The 18,191-nt window shown below is 35.6% G+C and overlaps 1 protein-coding gene and 1 long non-coding RNA gene across 2 annotated transcripts; both read right to left on the minus strand.

Moving 5' to 3' along the window:
• Positions 1-75: 75 nt before the first annotated feature.
• LOC127118952 (uncharacterized) lies at positions 76-1,846 on the minus strand. The gene is made up of 2 exons (XR_007802464.1): positions 1,328-1,846; positions 76-529 (listed from the first exon to the last, which is right to left on the minus strand). It is a non-coding gene; the product is annotated as an uncharacterized LOC127118952 (long non-coding RNA).
• Positions 1,847-4,501: 2,655 nt separating this feature from the next.
• On the minus strand, positions 4,502-11,596 carry LOC127118953 (kinesin-like protein KIN-14R). Its single transcript, XM_051049181.1, has 20 exons — positions 11,307-11,596; positions 10,535-10,833; positions 10,264-10,426; positions 10,101-10,171; positions 9,818-10,001; positions 9,458-9,567; positions 9,266-9,365; positions 9,043-9,129; positions 8,751-8,930; positions 8,340-8,613; positions 8,028-8,189; positions 7,697-7,912; positions 7,571-7,608; positions 7,198-7,361; positions 6,853-7,104; positions 6,593-6,658; positions 6,331-6,405; positions 6,164-6,226; positions 5,400-5,917; positions 4,502-5,124 (listed from the first exon to the last, which is right to left on the minus strand). The coding sequence occupies exons 1-19, from the start codon at positions 11,470-11,472 to the stop codon at positions 5,444-5,446; spliced, it is 3,144 nt and encodes a 1,047-aa protein (XP_050905138.1). The 5' UTR covers positions 11,473-11,596; the 3' UTR covers positions 4,502-5,124; positions 5,400-5,443.
• Positions 11,597-18,191: the final 6,595 nt, after the last annotated feature.

Raw genomic sequence — 18,191 nt, forward strand, 5'->3', positions numbered from 1 at the left:
CTCACTCACATTTGTTAGTAAAAGATGCATGAGCCCAAAATCCAATTATTCTATCCACTTGTAATTCCAAATCAGTTAATAATTTAAAACCTAACTTTTCAATAAACCAATAACCCATTTTCATAATAATATCCAATTTAATTACAACCCATAAATCCATATCTATTATTACAATACCATAAGGAAAAAGGAAAAGGAGAAACACGAGGCGAAGTACATGTGCGGTAATCCAAATGGCGAACCAGCAGCATATGTACATAATATAAAACTCAAGCATTGATTCATAACAACAGATGAGACAAAAATAATGAAGAAAATAAATGCAATTGAAAAAAAAAAGCTGCAAGGTGAAAACAGAACACGGTGGAGAAAGTTGCTGCCATAGCGTTCACGCCAAACTCACAACACCACTGTCGGTAATGCAACGAAACCGCAGCCACACTGCAGCAATACTCCAACAGCTGCAATCCAAAACCGATCCAACAGTCCGAAGCATCAAACGGCAACGGCATAAAATCCCAGAAACTACCTGCAAAAAGTTGAAGTTGAAGGAATATGTTTAACTTATGATTCAGTTCCACCATTGCAACCAAACCACAATATCCAACTATGAAAAGAAAACAGAAGAAAGTTCTAACAGAAAAAGAAGTTTCAAACGGAAGTATACCAACTGTTATAACAGAACCGTAACCGAAACCACTAACCGAATAAGCGAAATTCTTAAATTCTAACCAATTTTCCTACCACCATATAAGAACCTATTCATTCCTATCAAAGCTTCTTCCTCAACCACCCTCCATCTTCAATTCACAACCACAACTTCATCCTCCATAACCTCTTCTTCAACCATCCTCTATCACACTCTTCACACCCTCTAACAACTTCTTCTCACACAAAACCCTCCATTCTAACTTCCTGCAACAAACCTCCAATGGAACCTCACCCTCCACTGTCACTCTCTCCCTCAATCCTTCACCCACCCTTAACCTTTCATCAACCAACTTCCTCCAACCTCTCTCCATAGAACCTAACCAAAATCGCTTCCCTTGAACCCACAGAACTGAATTCATCTTCAGTTTTCGTCTCAACTGTTCTCTCCAAGAACCTGCAGCAAAGAGAACTACAAAACTTCTTCACCCCCAACCCTCCAATCAACTCCATAACAAAATTTCATACCAAAACAACCTCTCAACAACACACACACCTCAGGCAACAGAACTAGAACGGAACTAAGTAGAAGACAGAAGAAGGAAAATTGAGAAGAAGATTGTGGCATAGATCGAAACCAAAAATAGAAAACGAAAGAAAAGATTTGAGAAGGGCATACCAGGGATTTCTCAATTGCGACGCATTAACGTTTTCATCACATCTTCACCGCACACCATAATGATTCGACAACGTGACGGAACCGACGAACGACAACAACGGAGCATGACTGAAGAAGAAGATTAGAACTTAGGAATCTTCGCGTTGAAACTTCACATCGGTAAGTTTCATTTGCTTTGCATCAATTCTGTTTACTTCAATTCCGCACACGCACGAGGACGAACAAATGGAATTTTGAATCGGTGAGTCAATCTCAGAATCTGTTTCTGGGACTTTGAAATGTGCCGATTTCGTTGCGCCACGGCCGGATCCATTCGCAAAATACTGCGCGTACCGTCGAGGTCGCGAATTATCGAACGTGAAGAATGAGGTTTGATTTACGTCAAACCCGTTCTTGGAGGTCTTTTGGCGGATCCGGATGAGGGCTTTGATGGTTTGGGCTTTTGTCCAATGTTTCACTGGCCCGAGTAATTTTTCTAGATTGCTCACCCCCATGGCCCATATTCATATTGGTTCTTAATTCTTCTTTAATCTATAATTAGCCCTTGATTAGATTGCTAATTCCAAATTTTTTCCTTGTTAATCTTGGCGTTGGACTTTTAATCCAGGGTAGAATTACCAAAGTTCTTGATTTTAGGAATTAGAAATTAATTCATGCTTTTAGTGTGTAATTAGCCTAATTCAAGTTTAATTAGGATTAGATTAGGTTTAATCAAATTCTTTAGATTAGATTTAATTTTTCTCCAGAATTTTCCAGAATTAATTCATGATTGATTAATCATGCCATGATTAGGTTTTAATCATTAGATTTTGGTTATTTCATTTTTGTGGATTTTGTGTGGATTAATATAGTTAGATATTGATTTCACCATGACTAAACCTTAGATTAATTTCTCATTCGATTTTACCTTTGTATGATGATTTCCATGTCCATGTAGGTAGATTTAATGCTTGAGTTTGGATTGTGAATTTTCGATTTGATTAATTTTGATCCTAATTCATGTTTGGGTAGATTTAACCTTTAGAATTAATGTTCACTTTAGTTTGACATTTAATCGATTCCTTTGATTTATGATCATTTTGATTAAATTGAAAAATCCCATTTCAATTTAAATAATGAATGTCTTGTGTACCTATCTCATTTGCCATGATCACATGATAGATCTTTGATTGTTTTTCATTAATTAATCCATTTCCTTTTGAATCGATTTTAACCATTGAGCATGCTTACATATTGTTGCATCATTCTAATTCACTTGACTTAATCTCATGCTAACTTGTTTGTTGTTTTGTGTCCACATGTTGACTTCGAGATTCAAAGTTCACTCCTAGCTAGCCATGCTCCTAACTATTTCATTCTCATTCAATAACTTTGTATTGTTTGAAATACCATGTCACTTGTATGCTTTAGGCATGGTATATAGTTAATAGTTTGTAACTTGTATTCTTTCCATTCCCATGTATGTTGTATTGTGTGGATCCATCCCCCAATTATAGGTCAAATGTTTCCTCATCCCATAGTCATGTAATAGTTTAGATTTATTGCTTTCTAGTTAGTTCACCATGCATGCTAATAACCAAGATAAAATACAAAACAATAAACAAAGCATTTCAAAAGAAACAAAAGGTACTTGATTCAACGTCAAGTTGTTTTTCGAATAAAACTCACACCATTGCAACATGGATACTTTATCCAACGTCAAGTATCTCTCATTCACTCCATGATCCATTCTATCATCTCTTCTCCATTCTCTTCTCACCCTTATTCCATCTCTCACCTCCATTCTTCACACACTCTTTTCATAATAAAATCAAACACTTGATCCAATGTCAAGTTCCTTTTTCAAGACATTTTCATAACAAATTGGAATGCGAAATGGGGTGTACGTGTTTGTACACAACATTCAAGTAATTGAGTTGTCGGCCGTACCTAGCCTGAGGACCTAACACTTGACTTTCCCCCTTAAAACATCTAATGATTCAAACAAGTTAGATCTAGGTGCTATGAGGGAGAAAAAGAGTAGTTAGGACTTCATTATCCTCTCAATTCCCAAGTACTCTGATCGTTGACCGTACTTAGTCAAGGGTCAGATACTTGTCGCCCTATAATTTCCATTGATTAGACTTGCCAAACTCTTTTCACAATTCAAATCTCTGTTTTGGATGAAAAAGAGTGGTTAGGACAACATTGTCCTCTCAACTCCCAAGTTATTGGACCGTTTACTGTATCTAGCCAAGGGTCTAATGCTTGTCTCCGTACATAAAATCGATCACAACAAATCAAATCATCTTTTGCCTTAGGGATTTCTCTTCAAAACCTTTCAATAAGGACGTGTTACTTCCGTTCTACCGTGAAAGAAGCTTAAGCATCCATGTGCGAGCAAGTAATGTTTAACTGCTAGAGTGCGAACCAAGCGTATCGACTTTACCACAAACAAGCAAATACTTTCCGCTCCAATGATAGAGTATACAAGCAAGTGAACATTACGTGCAAACGTTAATACTGTTGAGTAAAAACAACCAAACAAATGTTTCGTTTGTGAGCCGAACTATAAAGCTCTGACTTCCCTATTGCACGTATGGGGATACGTAGGCACGAGGGCCCAAATCCTTGGCGAGCACACTAACTTAAAACTTATTTTCTCTCCTCACCTTATTATTTCATCTCACTCCCGATAGCAAGCAACTTACAGATAAACAACATCCATACGCATTTGATACGAGCAAGTGGTTCCCATGGAGTACCATGGATGTGAGGGGTGCTAATACCTTCCCCTTGCATAACCGACTTCCGAATCCGCTCTTGGTTGCGAGACCATTTCTCTCATTTGGGGTTTTATCACTATTTTCCCTTTCCTTTGGAATAAATAAAATTCGGTGGCGACTCTATATTTTTCGCGGCACTTCAATAAACACACTATCATGAATTCAAAATATGTTGAGGAGCTAGTCTGAAAGTTAACTTTTACAAAATGTTTTGGTGTGTGTTAGGTGTGTCAGTAAGTTAACTTAAGACATTTTCGAATTTCATAAGAGTGTCGCGTCACCATTAAGAATGGAAACAACAACCACTCTCGTTAAGGAGCATGCATTATATAGGCCCAAAAGCATTACATAGTAGTCCAATTACTAACATGTACTTGTTAATTACACTGCAATTCCAATTCAAACAAAGTTGGGGAAAAAAAGCAAGCTTTAAATTGTTTGTTTGAATAAATACATGGTACATATCTGTCTCCCATTCATGCATTAAACATCTTGAGAAAGACATCTCGGCTTCATGATTCAAATTCACAGCCCTTTGTGGAAGATTACTTCTCTTCTAGTGAAAGATTATATGTTTAGGATACAGCATGCTAAGACTTTTTGGATGAGAAATGGACACTTAAACATTACTTATATTTTTCATGCAGCAACTACCGAGAGTCTATGGTGATGAAGTTGCGTTTAGTTAACATAAATTTGCGAAAATATAAATTGTTACGTAGCATGAATGTTTTGCAGGCTGTTAAAAATATGATTGCAGACACTTTACAAAGCTAAATCCCATTGGACCTCATCTGACACACTTGAAAGTCGATTAGTTGTTGCTTCCTAACAAATGTTTGAATGATCATTTGGTGAATAATTTATTTGATCAAACATGTGGCTACTAAAATTCTTAGTACCTCTCTCTTCTACTCTGTTAAGGAACATTGGAGAATTTAGAAGCCTGAGAAATAGTGTTAATCGTCTTTGAAAGGATGAATATTCTATGCTGGCAACAGCTCTGCCCTGTGATTTGCTGTCTAGTTAACTCTGTAGAAATGTAACAGTTGCTGAGTTAATTTTTGAAATACCCACGCTATTAGCAGTGCAACTGTAAATTGAAAGTTTATGAAAGCAACTAAACACATAAATGTGAGAATACAACTGAAATTCTTGTGCATCTTTGCAATCTAAGCCAGCAACTGCTGGCTGATTGGCAGCAGGCTCACTGTCAGGTCGAGCCTTAACATAATAATTTCCAATTATAGCTGCATATACTGTATTTTCTAAACACACACATTCAATCAATTTCTAGTAAAACTTACACATAAATATCCAATTATCAGTCGTTGCATGAGATATGCTTCTATCATGACCATATTTTCTTCTTACTGTCCCTCTCTTTAACTCCTTGAGCCTGATCTCTGCTTGTGCTAGCTCTCTTATGAGACACAGGAGCTTGATTGGTAATAACGGGCGGTTTGGTTGCTAGCCTACCAGTCCTTACAATTTTAGGTGGCTCAGATTTCCTTGTGATTTTTCTATCGTGTAAAGAGGTCCGTGGCATGGAATAATGGTTCTCAACTTCGTTGCTTCTGAATTGCCTTTTGTTTCTCATCTGTTGAGTAGAATCATTCCCTTTTAAGAAAGCAGAACTTTGATTTATCGGGCGGTTTACCGAGTTTGAACTACGTAAAATGCGAGCCTCAATCTCATTTGGACATTCGTCATTTGCGTGGCTTCTAACTATTTCAGGTGTGGCCACCACTTTTACTGCTTCAACTAGGTGAGTTTGCTGCCACTGTTGTTCTCGCTCTGTGTATTTCTCCTCTAGTTCCTTCATCTGCCATGACATATTGCCACATGAATTATTAATTAATATAAATGAAACAACTCACTCAACAGATGCCAGAGACATAAAATGGTATAAATTAAACATGGTGCTCCTCTTCCAATGTAAGGAGGGAAGGGAGTTGGACAAATTAGGCTATTATTACTATTACTTTCCTTCATTCAGGATAAGGTTGCAAATGTGACTGTTATCAAAACAACATTTAAAATGTGGTGTGTAACAGAAACAAATCAGTACCTGTTGTTTAAGCATGGACTCTGAGTTCTGCTCCTCTTTCAGTTTTCTCTCAAGCTCCATGATCTGAAGAATAGGGAGCATTGAAATTAAAAAGAGGTCACTGAAAATATCTAATCAACATAGAACCAGAATACCGTAGTAAAGGAGCAGCTCTAGTGATTGACAACCTTATCTTTAAGTAAGGAAGATTCAGACTCAGACCCTTGAAACTGATCTTTCAGCTTCTTTTCTAGATCCCAAACCTGCATAACGTACAAGAACTTAGATCTTCCTTGAACTAAACTAATTGGCCAGTCAAACAAAGAAGGATATAAACTTTTCTCCAATATGTTCATCTTTTGATGATGTGTGTCCTTTATGCTAAGGTTTAGGCAAGTATATAGAATTAGAGAAGTGCGTAGGAAGCCATCATCTGAATGTGTTACAAACCTTTTGTTGGAAATTGGCTGTCTCCGTCTGCAGCTGTTCTTTTATTTTTTTCTCTAGCTCTTTGACCTTCATAAGAAGCAAGTGTTTAGTTAGACATAATTTCGAATGAACCAAGCAAAGAACCTATAAAACTTATATGAAAATCTAAGTTCATTAAGTTCATATCTATAAGACCAAAACCATGCTACACACAACCCAATATTACTGAAAAATGAATACATGAGCTACATGCCAAATGACAATCTTGAATAGAAAGCAACCTTATGCTGGAGTGTACAGCAGGTTTCTTCTTTTCCCTTCAACTTCTCACATAACTGAGAAATTTGTTTCTCTGATTGGTTTTGCATAGATGTTTTGAGCTCAATCTGGCCTTCAAGTTCTTTAATCTTTTCTTGTAGACTTCTGTGGATATTATCCTTTCCTTTGGCCTTACTTTCAATGGTTTGCAAACTCTCTTCTAGTTTCTTCATAGATTCATCTTTACTTCTGCACTCACTCCGTGCTTTGTCAAGCTATGCCAGTGTAAAAGGAAACAATATATAATTTGTTAATAAAAAGCATGGTGAAATATATTTAATATGTTCCAGTAAGGATAACCAGCCTACCAGTGCTTTTGTCTTTTGAAGTTCACTAGTGTCAATTTGCTTCTTAACAGGGCCTAACTCAACCCCCCTCACTCTAGTTGCAAAATTAAGTGAGCTCAGAGTCTCACCTACGTCCTGATCTGATGGACTTATTTGTACAAACATCAAAGTTTTTGAGTCGCCTCCTGGAAAATGATACCAAAACATATGCAACATATTTTACCAATATAATTACAGGAACCAGATCTAACTTCTCAAAAATGAACAACAAACAAAAACATGAAATAGCTTGAGCAAATCTAGTGAGTCTAGTTATATTTTACCAATATAACTACAGAAACCAGATCTAACTTCTCAAAAATGAACAACAAAAACATGAAATAGCTAGACAAACCTAATGAGTCTTGGAGTAAATGTGTCAATTTAGAGTTCCTGAAATATCCAAAAGAAAATAACATCATTGAAATATACATCTACATATTAACAAAATGTGTAACAGTCAAGAGAATGGCAGGTATACCTATACGGAATGTGACTACTTTTTGCAGCTAAAGAGGATATCACATCTCCAAGAGCGGAAAGAGATCGATTAATATTCTGTGCTTCCTTAAGTCGTTCCCCTTGCACATCAGTCTTTGCAAGTCTCTCACTACCTGCCAAATCCACAAGCCAAAGCTTGCTCTTGGTACACTCACCATTCATCAAATTTTTAGTCTTTACCATTATACATAGCATGCTGAATAAGAAACAAGTGATTATTGGTAAGTATAGAAATAGAAAAACTGACATTAATGTAGAAGTAAAAGGTAAGAAATTGGAAAGAAATAGGGAAAAATGCATGAGCTTGGTACCAATGAGATCGACTACTATGCTCATTAACATTATTACTTCCAACTGCTCTAGCATTACTCCCAGTCTGCAGTACGTTCCACACGTCACATATGTTGTCAACCTTGGCTTCTACGACACCAGGGACATGATGATATCCTTCAGAACTTTGTTTTATCTCCAATCTGATAACAATTCCAACAGAATACGTTTCAGCTTACTGGAGTTTCCTACTTAGACTAGTACTGTTGCACATTCTAGCATGCTTGACAAAACTTTACTATACCAAACTATCTCACAAATGGAATATCAATGACAGACTCAATAGAGAATACCTTTTTGATGCTGGTCCTGTAGCCAATAGGTCTCTGATTTGTTCATTATAAACCTCAAGCACACTAACGGCTATGTCATATGAAAATGTTTCACTCCTTTCCTTACTTACTCTAAACAAATGCTCAAGAGTCCTGTAATTGACTCCTCGATTCTGCTCTATTCCTTCCATAGTAAACGTTTTTCCTGTTCCTGTTTGTCCGTAAGCAAAGATACAAACATTGTAGCCATCCAGCACAGAGATTACCATCGATGATGCATCAGCAAAAACATCAACTGTTAAACAAAGCAAACACTGTCTTTTAGAAAACTTCCAATTGTGTGATTATTAATAATGAATTGTGAACTAATTATGAAAACAATGATTAATGATGGGTCAAACAAACATTTCTTGTATTACACTTTGCGCTTACCTTGATCATCTTTTGGTGTATAAACCCTGTCAAATCTGAATGTTTTTTTAGCAGAGCTGCCAGTTGTCAAAATTCCAAGGCATCCATCCTTTGCCGCATCAAAATCCACAACTGTTGTACATCCAGCTGACATTTCAACCTTATTCAATGGTCGACAACGGCAGAAAACCCTAATGTTCCCTATGTATTCATAACAGAAGCACATAAGAATTCAATGTATTTGATTTACAATAATTCTTTTCAAATAGAAACAAAGTCTAATTGTAATAGGTAGAATAACATGATAACATACCTTTAGCCTCTTGAACTTCATTGAATAGCTTCTTTCTCTTTGTCATCTCTTCGTAATACTTCACTTTGAGATCTTCACACTGCTTAACTGCAGAAAACAATTTGTATACAGAAAATAATTTGTATACCCTTGTCACGATTCATACTATTTCAAAACTCAATTAAATAAACTCTTCATTCTTAACTAAGAAAAATGGAGATCAAATACTGTAACTGAATCATACCCAATTCTTGAACGGCAAAAACCATCTTATTTAATCCAGGGATTGAATCGACACAATCATGTGCTTCCAGGGAAAGCTGAGCCTGATCACTCTTCATCGACTGCAAAACAAATTTAGGGTTGATATTCTCAATGTCTTCCTGAGAATTATAAAAAATGAAAGTAACTTTAAACATCAACCTATGTCATTTACCTTTATTTTTTCCTCTAAACTGGTAATTGCTTCTGCCCATTTCTTCTTATCAAGTTCATACCTGATAGAAATACTCCTCAAGTTCTCGGCTAGTTTCTCCACAGTTTGTTCTGACAGATAAATTGACAATAAAATTAATATTTGAAGTTTGAAAAGGTTAGAATGTGTGATGTTGTTCATATACAGGCACGTTTAACTGTTGTAATTTATTACTGCCACAAGCTATTCATAGAAAATGAAATTATCAGATCTATAAGTCCCTACATATACATGACAGAAAATCTCATTAACCAAGCTGAGAAAGTTATGTAAAAGACTGTTTTTCATACTTTTTCCATTGGAAGACCCTGCAAAACATACCAGTAGTGAGTGACATAAATGTCACTTGGTCAAGCTCCGTCTGGACTTCTTCCATTTTCCTACTTGTTTCAGTTAATGACGTCCACGCCTCATAGCATTCATTTGCTTTGAGCTCGCACTGCATCGTGAGCTCCTTTATCTTATTCTGATACCTTGCTGTAGATTTTGTCTGCAAGACTTTGATCTGAAACATTCCAATTAAAAGCAGGAAAAACAAAATATTATCAGCCTATGATACTTCGCACTTCAAACAGCCGCATATCAACTAGTTTTCACCTCTAACCTGAGATGAAGAGATTTCAATCTGCGCATCACAGTAGTTACATTGAATGAAATCACTTATCACTGGCGGAACTGTTTAACAAAATGTTGTGGAGAACAAATTGCTGACTAACATCAATGCCAATGGAAAACTTAATCAAGCAATAGAAACAATGAATAAGTACCTGACGCTCTCCGAATGCAAATCCCACTAACAACTGGGCTTCCATTTAAACTTTCAAATCTTATGAGAATTACCCCATCATCCTTCACAGTGGCCCTAGAATCTATCAATTGCAGTGGCTTGTTGACTCCAACAACTGCATATATATCCAATTCGGATAGAACCTGCCATATTAATTCAATAAAAAATGAGTTCAAGCTATTACTTTAAGAAGATTCTCAAATGCAAAAACTTAAAAAAAGAAAAATTAGTTTGAGTAAAGAAAAGCTTGCCTTTTCGTCTTGAATGTAAACATTGAACACCCTCATTCCTTTTGGTCCATTTACATTAATGATTTCCACAAAATGAAGGTCCACAAGATAGTGTCCAGGAGGAAGGTTCTCAATTCTATAACAAAAACTTCCCACCCGAGCTGACTGATATATAGACGGGTAATTTCCGCCTTCCACTATTTGCTCGTTGGTGCGGAAAACATTCCCACCATCAAAAAAGATATCACCCAGAAACTTAACTCCATCAGCTGCTTCATTTAAAGCATCCCCTCCCGCATTTACAAACATAACACACTCATCTGCTTCAAAAGATATATCTTAGAAATAAAAACTTAATTCAACAAATTAATGTGGGAAGTATTAATCTAAGCTATGAAACACGGACACCGGAAATACATTCGACACCGACACTGACACATATACACCGGTAATCATTTAGTAACCACAAGTGTCAGGGTCTAGTAACCACAAGTGTCAGGGTCGGTTTCGTACACCGACACGAACATTTTTTTTCAGAGATGTTGGTACTACATAGAATCTAAATCATGTCATAATTCTGAGAACATTCATGTGTGCTTATGTTAGAATTTCATTTACAAACTAGTCGATTTTACAATTCACCAAATATATACCAGAATTCGAAAACCACAATTAACCCTAACTTACGGTATAATTCAATCCTAAGTAGAGAGATCATATAGAAGAACTTTCGAATTCAATTGAGAAGCGTGTTTGTTTCAAATGGAAGCTTAAAAACCATAAACTGACTGACCTCCATTTTCAGATCTGGTAAACCCAGATGGAATGAGTTTGGAACTGGAATCGCAGAGCATTGAATCCAACAAAGAATCACCAGCCTCTTCCATTATTGAGTCGTGATGTTCTGAAATTAGGGTTTGTGGCTCGTTCCGAAGATCAGCGAGTTCCATGGGATCCATGTAATAGTGAAAGATAGTTGTAGGTGTTGGTGAATGTGGAAGACCGATGCGAGAGAGAAAGAGTGAGCGGTGGAATTCTTCAAATTTGAATTTCGTGTTACCGTTGTTGAGAAATGAAAAAGAGAGAAATAAAAGAAAGAATTCCACGTGTGTCTTTTATATTTATTTTTATAAGTTCTTTAATCCATTAAATTTGCCATATGTGTGATTTTTGAATGGGATTAATTACTATGTTTCTAGCTGGTTAATTAGGTTTTGATTGTTTTTTATTAATTTAATTAAGTAATTAAATTATTAATAGAAGAGATAGATATATTTGTATTTTGATATATTTAGATTTGTATATAACAAGTACATAAATATGATAAATCGGATTCGGGGCGGATTAAGGTTATAACCACGCACCTTTTAATATGTTTATTATGTTCTGCTCCGTTCTTTTATAGATTTTTGCAAACACAAACATTATCATAATTTTTACAACTTTTAAGTTAAAAATATACAATGGGCGCAGGTCTGCTCTCTCTCCGTCTCATTTTTTTAGAAGAGTCGAGATTTTAAACTCTTCGCACCCTACATAATGCTCGCACTTTTATGCTTAAATTTTTTGTGAGTGTTTACGGGCATGCCCGTTTATCACCCATAAATAGATCATATGTATTATTTTATTTAATCAAATGTATAAGTACTATTATAACATGACACCACTTTGTATAATGTGCCCTCACCTTTTCCAACATCTTACATTAGAAAAATGATATATGAGTATTTGACAAATGGATACAATTTTCACAATTTAATCTTGTCGAGTGTCCCATTTCAAATTTATCAAATTTCAAAACTTCTCCACTTTCAACACTCTCTCCAACCACTTTCCACTATTTCTAACACTTTATTCTCATTTTCCTTCCTTCCCCGGATACATCATTTCTTATTCTCATTCATTCATCGTAAAAAGTGATTCATTACAATCTTTCTATTACAACCATTTTCCCCATTTCTCTTAGAACTTCCACTTTTTTTTATTGATGGTGTTTTCTTCTTATATTGGTTTCCACTATTCATTCACACTTCCATCCTCATTTTCCTTCCTTCATCAGCTACATGTTTTCCTCTTCATACACCTTGATCGAAATATTTTGTGGTTCGATTGTGATGGTGCTTCATTTTATCGATATACCTTTTTTCCCCAATTGTCTCACATCTCCGAAATTTGATGGTTTTGGATTGATGGTTCCGATCATTTTTTATTTATGGTTTTATCATGGATTGTTCTTTGTTGTTCATTTTTATATTCGCTCGGTTTATGGCATGATTTAGGCCTTTATCATTGATTATTTTTTATTTGTTTTGATTGATGGTGTTTGGTTGTTATCTATTTTTTCATGCTTTATGTGTTTCCATTATTTTCTTGTGTATTTTATGTTCTTTGAATTTATTTATCATTGATTGTGATTTGTTGTTGTTTATTGTCTTTCATATTTGGTTTCTTTCCTTTTCTTTGTGTTTACCTAGGTTTATGATTTTCTACTTTATTATTCATAGTGTTTTTATCTCTGATTTATATCTGACTTGCTAAAAATGAATATTACATATGTTTAAAGTCTATATGTTTCATTCATTCTTACTTGCTTTGGTGTTTTTCATTTCCCTGTTCAACACATTGAATGCTTATTTATTTTTACTTTGTCAAGTTTTTTGCTGACCTTTGTTGACATTGCAAAAAATTATATGTTATTTTTTCAATTTAACTTTTCTTCAATCAGGTTGTGCCTCAATCAAAGAGAGGTTATTAATGTCACAGTGAAGGAATGTGATATTTTTGTTTTAATTCCATCGATGGAGGAAAAATTCTCACCTATCAGATAATATGATTTCTCAAGAGGTCGGGTGTTGTCTTCCTATGTCATTCACTATTATTCTATAGATTTAACTTAACTGCTTTTACTACTAGATTTGTCTTTATTTTTATTATTATTATATCTAAACAGCCTTCACATGTTGAATTGTGATTTATTTCCCTTGTTACAATGTTGATAAAAGCTCATGTGTTCTTACAGTTTTGTATTGTCTTTTGATGCAGCGACCAACTCTTATATTCACAAGCATAACATTAGCAATTTATCCACTTACTCCGTTATTCAATATCAACTAATGCACATAATGCATGTATTTGTGACTTTTAAATGACATGCTTTTATTTTTCATGTATTTTTGTCATGGATGTATGCTTTCTTATTCGCTCTTTTTGTTTTGTCGGAAGGCAAATATACATGCTACTCAATTATGATTTACTTCCTTTGTTATAATGTTGATAAAGGCTCATGTGTTCTTAAAATTTTGTATTACCTTTTGATGCAACTACCACCTCTTATGTTGACAGGCATAACATTAGTAATTTTTCTACTCATGTCCCTTATTCAATATAAACCATTGCACCTATTATAGGTGTTTGTGATTTTCAAATGACATGTTTTAATTCTTCGTGTATTTTTCTCACTGATATATGCTTGCTTATTTGCTCCCTTTGTTTTGTTAGAAGATGAACTTATAAAAAAGTACAATAGTGTGTGGTATCCCTATATAGGTAGAGGATACTCAAAGGTCTTTGTATTTAAGGATGGTTAGGAATTGCTCATGATGGTGAAAGAGTTTATTTGGTGATATTTATAGTGGTAAGAGACTTTGTTTGGTGATGTTTATGATGGTAAGAGAGGGCCAACTCACGTGAGGTGAAAGGGTTCTATTGTGCGTGTGAAATGAGGGTATTATTATTCGTCACTTCTCCCATTACAGAAGAGCTATCTATAAAGACCCCTTGGGCCTAGGGTTTAAGAAACCCTAAGAGATGGTAATCGCTTCCCTTGACTGGGGTAGACTATTGACTGCCTAATTTCTAGGGAGTTATGGTATGACTTCGTCCAAGTTGTTAGCGTTTGGGTAACAATATTGTACACATATTTCTTAAGGACAAGTCCTTCATGTAACGCAAAGGTCCTACTCGGGCAATGCTTCGTTTGGTGGGGACATACGGGTCACCTTTATTTGAGGTTCTCACAAATATCTCACTACACATACCCTCAAGCATACGGACTTGTAAAGGGATAACTGTTTTTAGACTTCCCTCAGGTTGAGCTTTGTGGTCGGGTGAGTCATTTAATTGAATGCGAAACTTCTAAAGGGAGGCGAGTCACTCAGCCAAAGGGGAAAGTCCATCAACTAAAGACGTCCTTTCTAATGGGAGGCGAGTCCCTCAGCCAAGGGGTGAGTCCCTCAGCTGATGGCGCCACTTCAATGGAAGGTGAACCCATTAGTTAGGGGTGAGTCATCATCTCTTTTCTAGATGTTTCTTGGGTAGCCAAATGTTAGTGAGAGACGCCAAACTTCTTTTGATTGACCTTAGAGACATCAAAACTCCAGTCAATTATGAAAGCTTGAATGCTCAACGAAAAGACAGTGTGGGTAGCATTTAATGCAAATCATGATGTTTTTCCTAGGGAAAATCAATTTAACCCATTTTTCTTACATGCGTCCTCTATGCGTAAGAATGTTTCCACTCCTCCCAGCAGTTACTCCATTAAGTAGATGCATTGCTTGTACCATTAGACTTCTATAAAAGAAATTGATATGTTACCCAGGGGAATCATTTTCTCTTTTCCTTCAGACTCTCCCTTTTTGCTTCCTAAAAAAATATAGGCCAAGGAAAAATTTTAGAGGAGGAAAATAAAATGGTCTTGACATTCGTTCTTTTTCCTAGGGCATAAGCACTGCTATTTCAACTTTTTCCCCTCCCTCTCACCTGAAATTAATGGATAAGAAGAACACCAAGTGTGTTCACGTTTGAGACATTGTGTCCTTATACTCTAACTCTGACATGATCAATAGGTTTAGTCAGGGTATTGGGTTTTCCAGTACATGGCACAAAGAGGACTTGATCTTGGAACCTTGTTCAGAAATGGAGAGAGCCAACATGAAAACCGTTGGAAAGTCATCTACCCCATATTTTTATTTTCACCTGCATGCCATCCACGATTTAGGGGTTCTAGTCCCTTTTACTTTGTTTGAGGTGGACTTTTTTAAGACTGTTAACGTCGCCCCTTCCTAGATCACCCCCAATCTATGAAGTATCCTTAGGGCTTTCTAGATAATTGATGTGAAGTTTTCCTTCTCTTCGATGCTTTCCTCAAGTGCAAGGAATGTATCGGGGTAGTATAAAAGGTTGTCGAACACATAGAGAACTATAGTCACCTTTATCACTATCTACTACTGCTATGTAAATCTAAGGTTAATCAAATTTTGGATGAGAAGGGGAAATAAAACAGAAAGTAATGCTTGTTTAAGAAAATATTAATAAAAGCGAGACTGGAATATAATTTCCAATCATTCCTCTAGGACTCAATAAATTTTTGGCGTTCATTTTGATTCTTAAAATATTTTTTGGAAGAAAATATCAACTTAAAAACACTCTTCACTTTCGCGCAGCACATGTTATGTTTCGAAACCACAAATACTTTGTTATCGCTCACTCAGTTACAATTTGGAAATAACTTTTGAAAACCAATAAATCCTAATTAATCACTAAAGTGTTGTCGCTGTTTTTAGAAATTAAACCAAATTTTCACGTTCGGACATGGGTCTCACACTGTCGCGCTGTTGACTAGTACCTGAGTGTTTTCGCTTTCGTACAAAATCTTTTTTATTTTAAAACTAAAAATCGGAACCAGAAAAACAAATTAATATTGAAGGACTTGCGAATGGGTGTAATGCATGGCCCCATTTGGATAAATTTGTGATCAATTTTCATTTCAACATTGCATGGTCCTTTGTTAAAGTTGCAGCATCATTTGAAAAGGAATTTGGTCCTGTTTACATCATTTCATGGGTCTATCAAACGCCCATGCAAGCATGCACATCACATTACTATTTTTGACCAAAGTTTGGAAGTGTGTGGAAAGCACTTGGTAGCCTATAAATACATTGCCCTAGAGCTCAGAATGAAGACCCTATTGCCCAAGTTTCGACTTGCTTCTTCCCTAAACCCTATTGAAAGGATAATCTTGAAGATTTCTTTAGAAATCAAGTTTCAATTCTCATTCTATTTTTGAATTGAAACTCCAAGAATCCAAGCCTTTTGATCATTCATTTCATCTCCTGCAAGTGGATAGAAGCAAGCCAAGCCAAATTGAAAGGAAGGTCGAGCTCAATTGAAGCAAACCGAAGGTGAATTTTCAGATTTTTCTCTTCTTCGATTCTCCATCATTTTGCTTAATCTTTGGTTGTCTGAAGACCTACCAATGTATGTAACAAGATTGAGTTGATTTGAGGTCAAATCGAAGTAACTCAGTTCATACTCCTCAATTTTCAATTCCACGTATCTTTCAATATAGTGAGAATTGGAGAATTTTGAGGGCAGATTTGGACTCCTGGCGCTTTTCTCTTCAAATTAGTGTGTGCAGTTTTTATTTTAGTGAAAGTTGATGGTGGAACAATCCGACGAGGTCCACCGGAGAAGATGATCGGAGTCCTAGCTACGGTGGTGCGTTGGTACTCTCTCATCCCTTTGATCATGTTTAAATATTTTAATCAGGTCCATTAGTTTGCATGACCATGTTTGCAGCGCGTTTGACTAGTGTGTTTGGTGGACACCACACGCATGACCATCAGATTTGCCACTTCAATTAATAAGGGAGATCTGATGGCCCTTGTTTTTTTGTATTATCTGAATTTATGTTTAATTGTCTTATTTTATTTAACTCATAATAAATCCATCTTTAATCCAAAAAATATGGGACTTTCACAAAAAAAAATTAAATATTTTTCTCTTCCATTTTCTGAATTAAAATTATTTTTTGGATTAATTTTGGTATTTTTCATGAATTAAATATTTTTATGCATATTTTTAATTGTTTAAAAATACTTCTGACTTTCTAAAAATTGTGAAATTTTTTGTCTAAGGTTCTTTGACCTTATTTGACCTAGGATAACTCCCTTGGCCATTTATTTGGTGTTTTGAAGGGATTTTAGGTTTTGTCCAAATAAAAATGTATTTTAGTTTATTTTTAATGTGATTTCTAATTGATTAAATGTATAAAAATATTGTTGAGCCATTTTTATGGTCTTGTGATGTTTGACTTTATGTTTCGGCCTTGGTCATGGTTGATTTGACTTTTGTTTGATCAAAACCATTGGATTTAGGGGATTGATGAAATGTATATTTCATCTCCCAAAATGAATGGATGGTTTTGTTCAGATGAAATTCCTCTCATTATCAATTTGTGTTTCTATCTCCCCTCCCTCTTCATCTTCATCCCTATTCTTCCACATTTCCTCATTTGACCAATGAAATCTCTAATGTCTAAAGGCTAATTGATTCATCAATGACCTTGTGTCAGATGAATCAATATAAGTATGACTGAGATAGGTCATTCCCATTTTCTTTTAGTGTGTGGTATGTTTTAGGAGTTTGGTTCTTTGTACCAAATCTCTAACATGCATTAACACCTATATTTTTATTGCCCAGCCTCAGATAGTTGTGACTTCTACATAAGTCCAATTACGATTGCTTTACATAGAGCTAAATTTGATCAAGAAGGCATAACATTCTAGTAAGTGAGATTGTACGTCTCTCATTCTTCATAGAATTGTGTGGTAACTTGACCTTTTTTCCTTTCATGAGAGCTAGTGGCATACTTGTTGAATTATCCAAGTTGGAGCCCTTC

This window comes from Lathyrus oleraceus, chromosome 2 (assembly GCF_024323335.1).
Source record: "Lathyrus oleraceus cultivar Zhongwan6 chromosome 2, CAAS_Psat_ZW6_1.0, whole genome shotgun sequence".
NCBI lineage: Eukaryota > Viridiplantae > Streptophyta > Magnoliopsida > Fabales > Fabaceae > Lathyrus > Lathyrus oleraceus.

Excerpts from the sequence above, each read along its gene's own strand:
- LOC127118953 (XM_051049181.1), bottom strand. The coding sequence starts at position 11,472 with ATGGATCCCATGGAACTCGCTGATCTTCGGAACGAGCCACAAACCCTA. Across the intron at positions 8,190-8,339 it reads ACAGGACCAGCATCAAAAAG|ATTGGAGATAAAACAAAGTT; the intron begins GTATTCTCTATT and ends AATTGTTATCAG. Across the intron at positions 7,105-7,197 it reads TTCAAAAGACAAAAGCACTG|CTTGACAAAGCACGGAGTGA; the intron begins GTAGGCTGGTTA and ends ACACTGGCATAG.